Source organism: Mandrillus leucophaeus, unplaced genomic scaffold (genome assembly GCF_000951045.1).
Source record: "Mandrillus leucophaeus isolate KB7577 unplaced genomic scaffold, Mleu.le_1.0 Scaffold865, whole genome shotgun sequence".
In the NCBI taxonomy this organism is placed as follows: Eukaryota; Metazoa; Chordata; class Mammalia; order Primates; family Cercopithecidae; genus Mandrillus; species Mandrillus leucophaeus.
In genome coordinates this window covers 393,645-409,466 of record NW_012109419.1, presented here as the reverse complement: position 1 = coordinate 409,466, position 15,822 = coordinate 393,645, and the positions used below count along the sequence as shown (strand labels likewise).

General features: G+C 39.2%; 1 protein-coding gene across 1 annotated transcript in view; it reads left to right on the top strand.

Annotated features, from left to right (window-relative positions):
- Positions 1–15,822, top strand: part of ATP8A1 (ATPase, aminophospholipid transporter (APLT), class I, type 8A, member 1) — a 292,825-nt gene that overhangs the window by 200,058 nt on the left and 76,945 nt on the right. The window contains exon 25 of the mRNA XM_011968920.1: positions 5,424–5,596. Coding sequence (XP_011824310.1) covers positions 5,424–5,596 — 173 coding nt within the window. The remainder of the gene's footprint in view (positions 1–5,423; positions 5,597–15,822) is intronic.

Genomic DNA, 15,822 nt, shown 5'->3' with positions numbered 1-15,822 from the left:
AAAAGAAAAAGAAGATTATACAGGAGTTTTACAGGCAGCAGAAAACAATCCTTAAAATGGTCACACAAGAAAACCACTCTAACTTCCTATAAGATATTCTCTAATCATTAATAATTTGATTATTCTGTTATTACCTTTTCATCAAAGACCTCTGGTCCAAAGGGATTATAGAGATATAAATAGATAAGCTACTCAACATCATGCTACCTTGTGTAAGTATACTGTAAATGAAGTATTTCAGGGATCCAAAAGATGGAGGTATTGATGTCATCTAGAGGACTCAGGGAAAGTAGGATCCAGGGAATGTGTCTTGGTTTATTTGTTCATTATTTTTAGAATAAGAAAATTGTGACCTTTTAGGTAGGCTTAAAGAAAAAAGAAATAGTGCCAATGGGGAGAATGAAGATGCAAAGAGAAGTGAAAGAAACAAAGGGGAGAAGGCAGGTGTTCCCCCAGCTCAAGAATAGAGGGGATTAGGTAAAGGGAAGTTTTGAGGTTAAAGAAGGAAAGTTGAGGGAATTCTTTCTGCTATAAATGTATAAATGTTCTCAGTAAAACAGGCCGATGTTTGCTGAAGTGACAGGGGCCAAATTTGGATTCTTGAGGAGAGAAGAAAAGGTCTGGAGTAGCCTCTGGGAAACATGGAATCCACTAGGCATGGATAAAAGTCTAGACCAGCAGTGATGAGCAGCCACATAAGAAGAGGGAACTGGAGCAGATCCTGCCCTCGCAGTGAAGTGGCTTTTTCCTTTCTGTGTTAACAAGACAGAACTGAGAAGTTGTGTTGGGTGTGGCCTAAATGGTGAATTTGCAAGGCAAGAAAGCATGGTAGGAGGCTCAGGCTAAGGACTTCCAGTGAGCACTGGGCTCTATGTGGTGCTGTGGGTATGGGAAGAGCAGAGCTGAATGGTTGTCCAGAATGACCACACAGGGTGCAGGTCAAGGAAGGGGCACGAGAATCTTACTTTCCACTGTGACTCCCTCCCTTTCCTGGCTGAGTATCTGAACCCCAGCCTTTCCTCTTGCCTGTCCATCTCCCCAAATTGCCTTTACCTTGCAATGTCTCCGATGCTCCTGGACTTTCAGCCCACAAATGAAAATATGCAGAACAAGGAAATAGAGATCTTTTATTTTATTGAGGCTGTGGTCCTTGATGCTTTTTCTGATTTAGCTTCTCATTACTATATTTTCACTTTCACAAGTCACTAAGTTTCAATATTTAAAAATTTCCCCCTTCAGTAGCCAAAAAAAACAAAACAACACCTAATATAGTAATAAATTTATCCTTAGCTACAGGAGATAAGCTTCAATGCAATGCAGCCATAAAGTATGGCTCCTGGACTTAGGGGAGAAGCAATAAACTTTCATAAATAAAAGAATTTGAAAATACTCCCAGCAGTAAATAAGGATAAAATATAACTTGTAACTGGCAGCACACAGCTAACAACAGAGCTTACAAAAGAAAACTATAAACTAAAATGAGAAAATGTTTGCAGCTTTTGTTGTTGTTGTTACCTTGCACCCTAGGTGGGCTGACGAGTGAGCTCACAGTGACAAGTTTTTGACTCACCTTCTGAAATGTTATTTCTATCACATCTCTTGACACCTTCTGATTTGCCAGAGATCTGTGATAGTCACCAACAAAACCTAGGGATACTGATGTCACGAATTTAGATAATTTTCAACAAATTTTAAGGTGTTAGAGAATGCCTTAGAAAGGAGGGAGAGTGGGGACCTCGAGACTGCATACCCCACGTTGGTTCATGAGGGTGTTTCACAGTTCTGGGGTTTACTTGACTTTCAGTCTTATTTTGTAGCTGAGCTTTCAAGAAATTTGAAGTCCTCCTGAGGTCCATCTCAGGTTTCATTTCAGGTTTTCAGCTCAGAAATCACTTGGGCAATAGCTTTAAAGAAAATACAGAGGCATTTTAGTGAGCAATGCCTTTGTTTGAAAGTCTGTTAAAGTAATGGATTATTTGTTCCCTAGAAAATTAGGAAGCAAAGAGAAGACCTCTCTCTGTGTGTGTCTCTCTCTCACTTTCTTTCTCTCATCAGAAGTGATAATAAAGGGGGAAATGGAGCATTGCCAACAGGATGAAATCAGAATTTATCAGTGCTCTCATTCAATAAATATGTATTTCCTGAGCATCTGTAATTGAAGTTGCTGCCTTTGTTGCTGGGAAAGAGGTTAAACGCGGTCTTTCCTGTCAAGAAACTCTGAGGGTTTTGCTGCAGTAGAATGAGTTACACTTGGTAGCACGGACAGAACCCGGGAGGGCTTGCAGGGTAAGCTTGGTTTCTGAAGGCAGCGGATGATCCTCTGGAAAGGAGGACATTCCAGGGAGAGGGAAACAAAAGGAACCAAGATTGTGAAGGGCACTGGGAAGGAAAGTGAGGCTCAGAATGTAGAAAGCCTTACATGCCATTTTTAGGAGTTTGGACTTTATTGTGTCAGCTGTAGAAAGCCCTAGAAAATTTTTAAAGCAAGAAGAGACAAGATTTGTGTTTTAAATGTGTTTTATAAAGAGAAATCTCTGTTGGCGGTAAAGACAAGATGAGAGACAGATGATGAGGGCTCGAGGGAAGCAACAGAGGGACTGGTGTGGGCATTCCATTTCTAACTTGCTGTGCCTGGTACTGTCTCAAGTTTGGTTTGTTGTTTTGTTTTGTTTTGTTTTTGCTGGATTGTATAGAGAAAGACAGGCTACCACCGAAATTTAATTCTCACTTTGATGTTACTACTTAATAGCCACATATTTTTAAGCAAGGAACTGAAATACTCTCATCTGCAGAATGGAGATAACAGTAGTACCTCCTGCTTAGGGTGGTAGCAAGTGTTAACTTAAATGTTGCATCTCTATGTGTAGCCCTCAGAACTATGCCTAGTGTGTAGTATGTGCTAAATATTTTTTATCAGTTCACTGACTTATTTGTTCATTTACTCTATATGAATTTGCTGTTAAGATAATCCAGGGGAAATCTATTATAGATTGTCATTAGTAAATTTTGCTTGTGGAATTATTACCAGCATTTTTCACTTCTTTAAGTCCTCTTGGGCCAAAAATTTCCAGCAGGAAACAGGAGGGTGAGGCTTGTAAATTAAAATAGCTACTCTCCCCCCACCCCTGATGTAAAGTGTGAACAGAAAATTTTGCAAAGAATGCTGTTATATAGTGGTCCTTTGTGTCACTGTGTGTAATGGGGAACAGGGCAACTGTTAAGTGAAGCTTCAGCATTAGGAAAGTTGGGCAGTCTTTCTTTATAGTACAACTTGGTTCTATTATTTTGGTAAAAGGATTCTGATATTCCAGAACATAGTATGAACCATATTTGCATACAAATGTAAAAACACCTTCAAAAATCCCCAACATAAAAATTTAATTACCTATCCCTTTGCTTCTCTGTGAAATAACTATAAAATGACTATATGTATAAAACAACATGCTTAAATTGGAACAATAATTGTAAATCCCATGAATATAATAAAAATTGTTATATAAGTGTACTGTATTTTTATTGTAGGTATATTTTATTATATAAATATATATTTGTATTTATTTTATAAATAACTGTAGGCTTAGTACTCAGAACAGAAATCTGATAGGAGGGGAATTATTCATTATATTTCCTTGTGCCAGGCCAGTGTTGTGTTTCTTCACCATGGTAGGGTTCTTGTGAAATAGAAAATTGGCTCCATTAGGTTATAGGGAGAATCTATAGGATGTGGGGAGAAAAACTAAATATATTGAAACTTTATCCCTTTGAAGAGCTGGGAAAGCAGTTCTTGACAAAGGGAGAGAAATACATCCCTTCTGTATAGTTGAGGTGAACAAAGCTGTCCTTGACACTAAAGGCTTTTATTGTCCCTGAAAGTGAACTCTTCATTGATAGAAGGGGTTCTTTTATTTGATCCATCAAGATTACCAAGTCACAGGTCACCATCCCCAACTAAAATACAACATCATGAAATCATGATTAAAGTTACAAAAGCCAGTTCGTAAAAGTGGCAAGAGTTTACAGATTCTGTATTTCCTCCTCTTAGTTACTAGGAGTTAAATTCAATAGCATTGAGGATTTTTGAAAGAATGCCCATAAATTATTTAAATTACAGTTTGCTTAATGAAGTGATACATTCTGAGAAACATGACATTAGGCAATTTTGTCATTGTGTGAACATCATAGAAGGTACTTGCATAAACCTCGATGGCATTGCCCATTTCAGACTCAGGCTACACGAGATAGCCTATTGCTCCTAGGCTACAAACCTGTACAGCCTGTTATTGTACTGAATACTGTAGGCAACTGTAACACAATGGTATTTGTATATCTAAACATAGAAAAGGCACAGTAAAAATATGGTCTCACAGTCTCGTGGGACCACCATGGGATATGCAGTCTGTTGACCAAAACATAGTTGCGTGATGCATATATTCCCCAACTTTTTCCCTTGATTCATGGAGAAGCAACTTTGACTAGCTCATAAATTAACACAATCTTTTAACGAAATAATTTACTGAAAATATGTTTGCAGTATTGTGATTGCATGGTCGTTTAAAAATACAGGTTCCTCTTCAAAGACTTTCCTCCCCGTCTAATTAGGAAGAAATAGTAACTTCGGTTAAAAGCAAAATTTATTCAAAGACCTGGGCTAACATTCTTAAATATCTGCTAGCCGTAATAAAGAAATCACTTTATGTTCCTAGCTCGCACAGTTTAGCCTAAATATTTGCCCTGGCATGCTTATACTGGTCCAAGCAAGCATTAGGTCATAGCCTGTTCCTCTTCCTTATTTAAAAGTGTTTTTACCTTTCTCAGCATTCCACAAGTTACTTTCTCCTTCCTTTGTTCTCCTTTACCTTTGCCTCTTTTAAAAGGTTCTAAGTTGCTAGCCAAGCGGGACAAATACCGAATATGAGGTCCCATTCCAGCCAATGGAAACCGGACGCAGCAGTAAGGTGAACGCGTCAGGTTATACACGACCCTGTCTCCTTTGTTCAGTGTACTCTCGTGGCAAAACTGCTGGCGAGTGTTTTCTGCAAAAAGTAAAAATGACCTTACTAAATAAATTTGTGTTCAAGTGCTATTTCTTTACGGCACCAGGGAACAAGCATTTCAAACAGTTGTGGTTAGAATAATGAGCAAAGACTACAGAATCACCTGAGGAACGGGTGACTTATAGTCTAGTCCCAACTGTGCGAGGAACAGATGTGTGACTTCAATCAAGTAACTCACTTTTTCTGATAACAATTGTCCAGGCTTCTGAGGGGCTAGTGAGAATCAAATGACTGGAAATATATGAAAGCAACTTGAAACATAAAAAGCACTGAAGATAACTAAATGTAGTTGCCAGATATCCTTAAGGCATCGTAGTAGAACAAATGGGAGTAAATGTTGATGGCGTTTTTGCTTGTTTAATATTCCAGGGAACAAGGGAAACTCTCAGCCGTCACTGTACTACCCTCGGTGATGCTCTCCGGAAAGAGAATGATTTTGCTCTTATAATTGATGGGAAAACCCTCAAATATGCCTTAACCTTTGGAGTACGACAGTATTTCCTGGACTTAGCTTTGTCATGCAAAGCTGTCATTTGCTGTCGGTAAGTTCTCCTTAACAGTGTCCGATTTTAGTAAGGAGTGACTTCATCCTAAGTTCTTGATTTATAAACGTCAATGAAAGTAATCCAGAGTTTGTAAAAGTTAGGTTACTTACTAACGTCTTCACTCAAGACCCGAGGTTCACAAACTGGGATGGAATTTGTTAGTTTTAAAAAGTGAGTCCTAACAATCATTAACAAGTATTGTTCCTCATTTGAATCTACAGGTTTCTTGCCATTATCTTTGTTTAAAATTCATTATCTACCTGCATTTCCACCTGGGTCGTTTCTTTAACGGTCATGTTTTCTATATTTAAATCTTTAATCCAGCTGCTAAGACTTATTTTTGGGGAATAGCATGATGAAAGGTACAAACTGAATCATTTTCCAAATAACTGGGCTTTTTTCTGAGAGGTATTTATTGGCTATACATTCCTTTGCCTTCTAATTTATAAAATTGCCTGTATCCTAAATTAAAATCTCTTTTGAGTTATCAAGGCCTAATTCATAGAACTGCATTTTTGTAAACGACATAGCTCCAGTCCTTCCTGAGTTTTTTGTCAAGGAATCTTCCCCATATTTATGTATAAATGGTTTAAACTCTGCCTTCCTAAGACCTAAAGTAGGTTCGTGAATATGATAAATATGCCCAGGCTCCTCTTTTCTGATCACCATGAAAACTGAGGATTTCTCCTTTGGCATTCACTATTGAATCTTAGGAGTTGATCAGTCTAGATCCAGGGTAGCAATTTCTCAAATTGCCTTCTCTTCCTGGGAGATAAAATGTTAGCAGGGATTCTGAAAGATTTCTCAGAATCTGTGCTTTTGGTATTATCTTTAAAACGATTCTATGTGCTTTTATCATTTTCTTTAAAAAGACATTTACTAATAAAGTTATGCTTTTTGTACCTTTTTTGTCTGGGTTTATTCACTTAAATATTTTGTATATGATATTATGAATTAGCCATACCTTATAGACATTTCCTAAGTTTCAGCTGAGATATACTTTCTGAAATATAATTTAAACTATTCTCAATATCCTTTATAAGCATCATTTTAGCCTATAAAATTATACTATATTCAGAGAATTAAGAGTTGCTTATCTTTCCCAGGAGTCTAATTGTTTTAGTCATATAATTTCTTTTTCTTTTCTGTGGTATGTATTAACAAATAATATTGCTATAAAGTTCTTGGACAATATATTGTACAGATGTTTAATATTAGTCATCAGGCTCTTTGTTTCATCATAGATTGAAAATTGTTTCGACTCATTTTTACTTTGATATTCTCATGCTATTTAAAACTTACTTTTACAGTGATTTTGCTTGATTCCTTGCAAATATCTTGACTAAGTGTGACTAATGTTCAAGTTTGACACTTTTCATCAGAATAATATGCCAGATTTGGTCACTTAACCACTTTCACTAATGGGATCATAAGGATCAACAAAAGATTGCTCAAAAGCGCAAAAGTGTTATGATTGCTGGCTCCTACTTGGAAACATGAAACAGAATATAGAAGTGTTTAGATAAGATGGCCAGTTCCCTAGAGTCATCTGTTATGTGCCTACTTTCTGTGTGCTGGGCACAGTGCAACACATAAAAGATGAGTAACACTTGATACCTGCTCTCCTTCATGTATCTTTCTTTTTAAGTCAAATCGCAATTTGGTTTGAAAGATGTGGGAGGCCAATTTTCATATTGCAGTAATTGCAGCGGAGCCTCATTCTTAAACCATTGCTTAACACAGTCCCTCCCACCATTCTTCAAGAAGTCGAACCACAAAATTAAACAATAGCAGAGGGAAAGAAAAACTAGAAAGCAGAGTCAAGGGAGAAAAAATATGTTCTGTGCTTGTGGAATTCCCTCCCAAAATCCTTGTTCTGGATGCTCACAAGTCACATGGACCTCTGGGCTTCTCCAGGCCCCAGACCCCTGGGAGGGAATCACACCCTGCCATGCACGTGCGACTCAGCTCTGAAACCGAGCTTATAAAGATGTGTGTGGCCCCTTCCTCCCTTGGTTCTGTTTTATGCATATTTCAAGACCATGAGGTCCCTATGCAGACACTGAGTTTTATTTCTAAGTTTTAAGGGTTTGTTTTTTTTTTTCTTAAGTCACATATCTTTCCTCAGCTTTTTTCTTGTAATTACCTTCATACTCTGTCTTTTCCCATAAGAACTGTGGTTCAGCTTCCGGCATGTTTGAGAATTGTTCTAAGCCCATAATTACATCAGTGCCACTGCCAGATTTATGTCTGTGCACCTATTTGGCCTGGTGCCTCTTGGCATTTAAACTATTGGCACAGATCATCTTCTTGTCATTTTGCTTACTGACCTCAAAGTATAATTTCCATGATAATGCTTCTATCCCTGGATAGGAATAGGTGGGCCATTCTGCGTATCATTCTTTCCAATTAAACCCAAGTGTCACTCCTCGTTTCTCGAATGATTACAATCTCCTGGCCTCAGGAAATTCTCTATTTTACTCCATTAGAAGATAGACGCTCCAGATAAATACTGATTATTATTTCAAAATACAGTTCGGTACTGTTTCCCAAATTCATTTATGCTCATGCTGGCTTTATGGGCTTTTCTCTCAAATTTAAACTATTTTCCAATCTACTGCTTGTCATTCCACACACATGCAGATAATTCAGAATCTGATCTTCCTCTGCAGCCTTCTCTTTAGCCCTAGGTAGAGTGGAAGTAGAGGGGAAAGCCTTCCTATAACAGGTAATGAGAGTCTCTGTATTAGTTCCATCATCAGGATTGCATCAGCCACTTTCTTCCCTGATACTATCAGCACAGGCAGCAGAATGAGGCAGTTTTTAGTGTTTGCTTCATTGACACAGTTATAAAGATGAGTGTTATCCCTCCAGAGTCTTCAGCTGAATTGAAAGAAACAGTTGTTCCCAGGCAGCAGACATTATGTCTCTCTCTTACCACTGTTTTCTGAAGGAAATTTTCAGAGACAGAACTAATCCCCCCACCTCAAATTTATTCAGGGCTCTGGAGTCCTGGTGGTTTTGGTTTCCAAAGTATAGGTTGAATGTTATGCCTCAAATATTTTTCTTAAGTATATAAAACCCAAGAAGTAGAATAAAATCTGTTCTTATCAGTCTAACAAGCACTGTATTTTCTTTTCTTTCTTTTTTTTTTTTTTTTTTGTTTTTTGTTTTTTTTTTTTTTTTTTGGAGACAGAGTCTCACTCTGTCACCCAGGGTGGAGAGTGCAGTGGCGCAATCTCAGCTCACTGCAATCCCCGCCTCCCAGGTTCAAGTGTTTCTCATGCCTCAGCCTCTCAAGTAGCTGGGATTACAGGTGTGTACCACCATGCCCAGCTAATTTTTTATATTTTTAGTAGAGCCAGGCTTTGGCCACATTGCTCAGGCTGATCTCGAACTCCTGAGTTTAGGCAGTCTACACACTCGGCCTCCCAAAGTGCTGGGATTACAGACATGAGCCACTGCGCCTGACCAAGTACTGTTCTTTCATAGATACGGTGCAGCTTTTGTTTTTAACATTGTGAGTATTTACCTGCATAACTTGAATAGTTTAATAGGAATCAGGCATCTAATTTATAGTTTCTGATACATTTTCCCCACTTTTAAACTGCTCCTTTGTGGTTCTTCTTCCCCTGTACTCCCTCACTCAAGCTCACTGATTCTCATGATTTGGTGTGATCACAGATAATTTTGGAGAATAAATGAAAGTTATAGACCGTTCCCTCCAGAAGAAGTACATATGCACACAAACATGTAAAATTGCATGAAGCCCTTCAGGGGTTTTACAGACTCACTGAAACTCCTTGGAGAGGTAGACATAGGGAGAACAGCTTGTTCTAAGACTCATGGAGATTTATGGATACAACTGAAATCAAGGGCTATCCTGGGGAGTAACTGTACTAAATAAGTAATTCTTAGTCTCAGGGACCAGTGCTTTATGCACTCTGGTCTTATAGCCTGTATAATTGGCATTAAAGCATTTTATCTAGAGATTCACAGAATGCTTGTTCTAGCTCTACTGCTTTGGCAGTTTGGATATCTGATGGAATCTCTCTGGCCTTGGTTTTGTGACCTATAAAATGAAGAGATTGGAAGATCGGTGATTCCAGTCTTCCAGGGAACCCGGATGTAGAAAGCAAGTAAAAGTGGACCAGCTTCGTCATAGTAGGGTGGGAAATACACACAAGCCCCCTTCCTGGGTTATCTTGTCCCGGCTGGAAAGCTGCTGGCCAAAGGACCTCTCATAGCCCTTTTAGGTTTTGGATGAACCTTCCTTCTGTTGGCCACTCTGCTTGGAATAGTCTTTCTACTGCTGGGATCAGCTTAATTTGGGGAAGCATCTGTTCTACCTCTTTTGATATTCCCTCCAGAAGAGAGTGGGAATGTTGCAGTGAAGTATTACTGTGTGTTAAATAGCATGTGGTTTCTGAGGTCCTCATCAGTTCACATAACCCAGCCTTTCAAAGAATCTTACATTTTTTCTGTAGTTGTCAGTTTAGTTTAAACATATTTTGAAACTTATGTTCTGTGACAGTTGGTTGAAAATTGGCTTAGAGCCTCCAGCTTTTAGACTGTCTAGTAATCATCGTTCTTCTACATAATTTATGTACTCATGTCTTCTGAAAAGCAAAAGTTAAATTGAAGTAAGCATTTTTTCCTACTTGCAACATCTCTAATCAAAGTTTAACCCCCTTTTAGGCCATTTTCCCCATAGTGTATAAAAAAACACTTGACTTCAGTGAGTGTTGTCATTTGGGAGTGGCATTCCAGGCAAAACCTTTCACCTTACTCCTATCAAGGGGTCCTGCAAGAAGTCTAAAGGGACACTGAATATTTGCTGTCATAGCATGAGTGCATTAAATAAAGGCAGATCTACTTCTTAAATCTTTGGAGATTGTCTTTAGCTTTAAGAATTTCTCTAAATATATGTTCTACTTAAAAAGTAGTCATAAAGTGCAAATGAAGCTAATAAATGCTCAACAGACATTCCTTTAAAGAAAAAAATTTGTGAACACCATTGGATGCCAAGCAGATGTTTGGCTTTGAAAAGACTTACAAACTGTTAATGAATGTCAACCCTATATTTGCTTCCAAGAAAATATGAATAAATGTTGGAAATGTTGAGAGAATATTTCTTTCATACGTGTACAGCTAAAAGAGGACACACTGAATAAGTTTTATAACTTCATAAAATGCCAATAGTTTGCTTTAACATAATAATCGTCTGCTCAGCCCTGCCCATCTCCTTTGCTATTTCACCTTGACTGAGTAGTGTTAAAGGCACTACAGTGGCTATATTACAGCCTGTTAGCCAATTATGATGACCACCACCAGAGAAGTTGATATTTGACAATAAAATGTCTAAAAATATATAAGAAATCTAAATGCTACAGAAGCCTACCGTAATCCAACATTTTAAAGTTTTAGGTGTGACTCCTTTTAGGTAAACCACTATCACCATTGCCCCCATCACCAGTACACACACTCACACACACACACAATCAGAACTGCAGATTACATAATTCTGATGAGATAGGTAACCTGTAATGGAAAGTACATAAAATATAAATGCACAGCTTGGGATTTTTGCAAAGTGCACACACTGCTGTGACAAGCACCCAAACAGGACCAGCCCCCAAGAAGCCCCTCATGCTTCCTTTAGTTGAGGCACCTCCCAAAGATAACTGCTACCTTGATTTCCATCACCATCCCTCTTGTTCATTTTACTATTTTTCTGTTTTGTTTCATACTAACTTTGAATAAGCAAATATACCTTCCACAACCACATCCAAATTCTTGATGATTATTTTCTGTTTCGTAAATTTTAAATGCAGTGCTCTGTAGCTTTCTACTGAAGGCCTCCCTAAAGCTTTACAAAACCAGTACATCAGCACTCTCCTCTATTCTTCAGTCAAATACAAATCTACCTGATAGATTGCGTACAGTTCTCCGACAGTTCTGATTTGCTAAGGACCTGATGTGTGGAACCTATGGCATTTCTCTGACCTGTCAGCCTACAGACCTCACTGTGTGGGAAAGGGAAGCAGAGTTAGCTTGGTGTAACTGGTTCTCCCTGAACCCGTGATGGTTTCCAGTGATTACCTCCTTTTCAGTAAACCTATGTGAGCCATTTCGACTTAGGACAAGTTAAAGAAGGGCCTGGTGTTTTGAGCAGGGTGGGGCATTTGTTTTCTGTAAAGGGACAGATAGTAAGTATCTTTAGGCTTTGCAGGCCATACAGCTTTCTCTCTTACAGCTACTCAACTCTGCAGTTGTAGCATGAAAGCAGCTTTAGATGATACCTGAATGAATGGGTGTGGCCGTGTTCCAATAAAACCGCTGTTGCCTAAATTTAGCCCTGGGGCCATAATAAAGTGTCTGTAGCTCATGAATGAACATGGAGGGAGGTAGTTAAAACAGAACTTCCCTGCAATACTGATGGAATTCTCGCTAAGGTCTCCTAGTCTCTCCAAGGAGAGTAATTTCTAGACTGTTCCTTTCTTTTCTCAAAAACTGAAACATTTCCTCATCTCTCCTCACTGGCAGGTGTCCCTTTCTCCACAATTCCTTGAAAAAAACGGACATTCTTTTTATGGTGCCAGCTGCACAATCTGGTGGCTCCATTAAACTTATCCGTGCCGTTGTAACCAAGAAAATCCCTGAAAATAAGGACATGAATTTGTTTTACAATGAGATGTCAATACATATTTACATGTAGCAGCAAGAGAGAAGGGAAGAACCCAGGGCCATAAATATCTGAGCCTGCTCTGTCACTGCAGTGCCTTCCCTCTGTTCTAGGGAAAGCACCAGCAAGGTGCTAGAGGACATGCCAGCAAAAGAATGAGGAGATGTGCAAGCTAGCCATCTCCCTAGAATCTTGAAGTAAAGCAAATTGCTCTTTGATTTTTATGTGTTTTTTGTGTATTCCCCTTATCCCCAGTCCCATTCTATTTACTTCACCTTAGAAAAAATATTCTCAAGTGTTTCATATGTTCGCATCCATTTGCTGTACTTTAGTTATATATATGTGATTCTGTGAAAAATATCTATTACATGTGTATTGAATTGAAGAAAAGGTTTGTGTTTATAATGATACTCCAGTAAAAAAAAAATTTTGAGTTAGAGTCTCTGTCACCCAGGCTGCACTGCAGTGGTGCAATCTTGGCTCACTGCAACCTCTACGTACTCCACCCCCCAGCCCCAGACTTAAGTGATCCTCCTATCTCAGCCTCCCAAGTAGCTGGGACCACAGATGCGTGCCACCACACCCAGCTAAGTTTTTGTATTTTCAGTAGAGATGGGCTTTTATCGTGTTGCCCAGGCTGGTCTCGAACTCCTGAGCTCAAGGGATCCACCTGCCTCAGCCTCCCAAAGGGCTGGGATTACAGGTATGAGCCACCCACTCAGAAATTTTTTTACCTTTATTTTTCTACATGTTTTTGAGACATATCCATGTCACCATAAGTAAAACAAATTTGTTTTTTGTTTGTTTTTGTTTTTGAGAAGATAGAATCTTGCTCTGTTGCCCAGGCTGGAGTGCAGCCTGATCTTAGCTCACTGCAGCTTCGACCTCCAAGGCTCAAGCTGTCCTCCCACATCAGCCTCCTGAGTAGCTGGGATAACAGGCCTGCGCCACTACTCCCAGCTAATTTTTAAACTTTTTTTTTTTTTTAGAGACAGAGTCTGCCTTTGTTGCTGGTCTCAAACTCCTGGGCTCAAGCGATCCTCCCACCTAGACCTCCCAAAGTGCTGTGATTACAGGTGTGAGCCCCTGCGCCTAGCCAAGTTTGTTTATTCTTATCACTGCTTGTTATTACACTAATGCATAGACATCATTTTGTTTATCTCTTCTCATAGGGATACCACAGAGTTTTTCTCTGAATCTTTGCTACCGTGAAAAGTACTGCAATGTATAGCCTCTCTATGCCCCCGAGGCAAGAGGGTTTTTTAGGAGATACATATATATATGGTAGGGTGGGGGGGTATGGGAATGCTTGGCTGTGGGGTATATGTATATTTCTTTCCCATCAGAATTGCCACGTTGTTCCAAAACAGCTGTACTAGTGTGCCAACCCAGATCCATGGAATAGAATTGCCGATTCCCTGCCTTAATCACAATACATAGTATTACTGAATTTATAACTTGGCCAATTTGATGGTTGTGAAATGACACCTTGTTGTTTTGATTTTCATTTCTCTGATTACTAGAGAGGTTGAGCTTCTCACAGGAGTATTTACCTTTCTCAGTTTCTGCTTTTGAAATGTATTCATTCACTTACTCATTCAGCAAGTGTTTTTTGAGTGCTCACTGTGTGCCGGTAACCTTACTAAGTACTAGAAATAGAGCGGTGAGCAATGGGAAGAAAATAATCCCAGCCTTCATATCATAGCTGTTGTTCAATAACATAAGTATACACACAAATATTCAAAAGACAATAATAGCTGTGTGTGTGTTTGTGTATATATGAATGGTAATAATTGATATATCTCAAATAGACATATATAAAATTAGTGGTAATGTTGCTATGAGGAAAAGCGGTACATTGAAGAGGGGAAAGGGATACTGAAATTTCTGTTGGGTTTCTTCTCTTTCTTCCTGCTTGTGTTTGAGAACTCTGTGTATTCTGGACATTGATTTTTTTGTTGTTGATTATTGATGTGGCAAGTGTCTTCTAGGTTGGCTCCCTTCTTAATTTTGCCTGTGATACCCTTCCTTAAACAGAAACCATTGGCTTTGACATAGTCAAACTCCACTAATTTTTTCCTTTTATGGTTTGCACTTTTTGGATATAAAGGACTTCCCACTCCTGCAGTTTCTTCTGTTAACTTTGTTTGTTTGTTTTTTAATCTCACTCTGTGGCCCAGGCTGGAGTGCAATGGCACAATCTCAGCTGACTGCAACCTCTGCCTCCTGGATTCAAGTGATTCTCCTACCTCAGCCTCCCAAGTAGCTGGGATTACAGGCATCCACCACCACGCACGGCAATTTTTGTATTTTTAGTAGAGATGGGGTTTCACCATATTGGCCAGGCTGGTCTCAAACTCCTGACCTCAGGAGATCCGCCCGCCTCAGCCTCAGCCTCCCAAAATGCTGGGAATACAGGCATGACCCACTGCACCCCGCCTCTTCTGTTAACTTTACAGCTTTAGTTTTTTCATGTAGGTCTTTTACACATAAGGAGTTTATTTTCGTATATGCTATGAAGTAGGGGGGATCCTTTGTTATTCATTTCTGCATCATGAGCAAATTCTTTCAATAGCATTTACTAAACAATCCACTCTTTTTCCCTCTGCTAGTGTTGCCCTGTGTTGTAGTGCTCAGGAACTGAAGCTAGACTTTCCAGAACCTAGACTCTACCTCTTAGTAGCTGAACACCAGATTACTTCTCCGATTTTAGTTTTTTTAATCTTTCTTTTGAGATGGTGTCTTGCTCTGTCGCCCAGGCAGGAATGCAATGATGTGATCTCAGCTCACTGCAACCTCCGCCTCTTGGGTTCCAGTGATTCTCCTGCCTCAGCCTCCTGAGTAGCTGGGATTACAGGCACCCACCGCCACGCCCAGCTAATTTTTCTATTTTTAGTAGAGACCTGTATTTTACCAGGTTGGCCAGGCTGGTCTCAAACTCCTGACCTCAGGTGATCCACCCAACTTGGCCTCCCAGAGTGCTGGGATTATAGGCATGAGCCACCCCGCCTGGCCCTGGTTTTTTAATCTTTAAAATAGAGATAGAAATTGTTCTTCTCATAGAGTTATGAAGAATAAATGAGCTCATACATGGCACCTATTATTAAAACGTTTGTTGCTCTATAAATGATATCTAATTTTCTCTTGTATAGCCTAATTGAATATTTCACGTGAAATGTATATTTTGTCTGACAGTATATATTATATACTGTCATATATAAAGATTCCTCTCTGACCGTTATGGCCTCTTCTGTGTCCTGAATTTTTTGTTTGTTTGTTTGTTTTGTTTTTGGTCTGATATTTAATTTGCTTACCTGGCTTTTCTTTGTTTCATTATGTGTCTCGTCTTTTGCTTTTTCTCCAAATCGTTACGTTCAATCCTTCTGTATAATATAGTGATTAACAATGCTGTGTCTGTCCAGCCTGAGCAACAAAGTAAGACCTTGAGTCTCCATAAAAATTAAAAATTAGCCAGGTGTGGTGGCATACACCTGTGGTCCTGAGACAGGAGGATCACTTGAGCCCCAGAGGTCGAGGC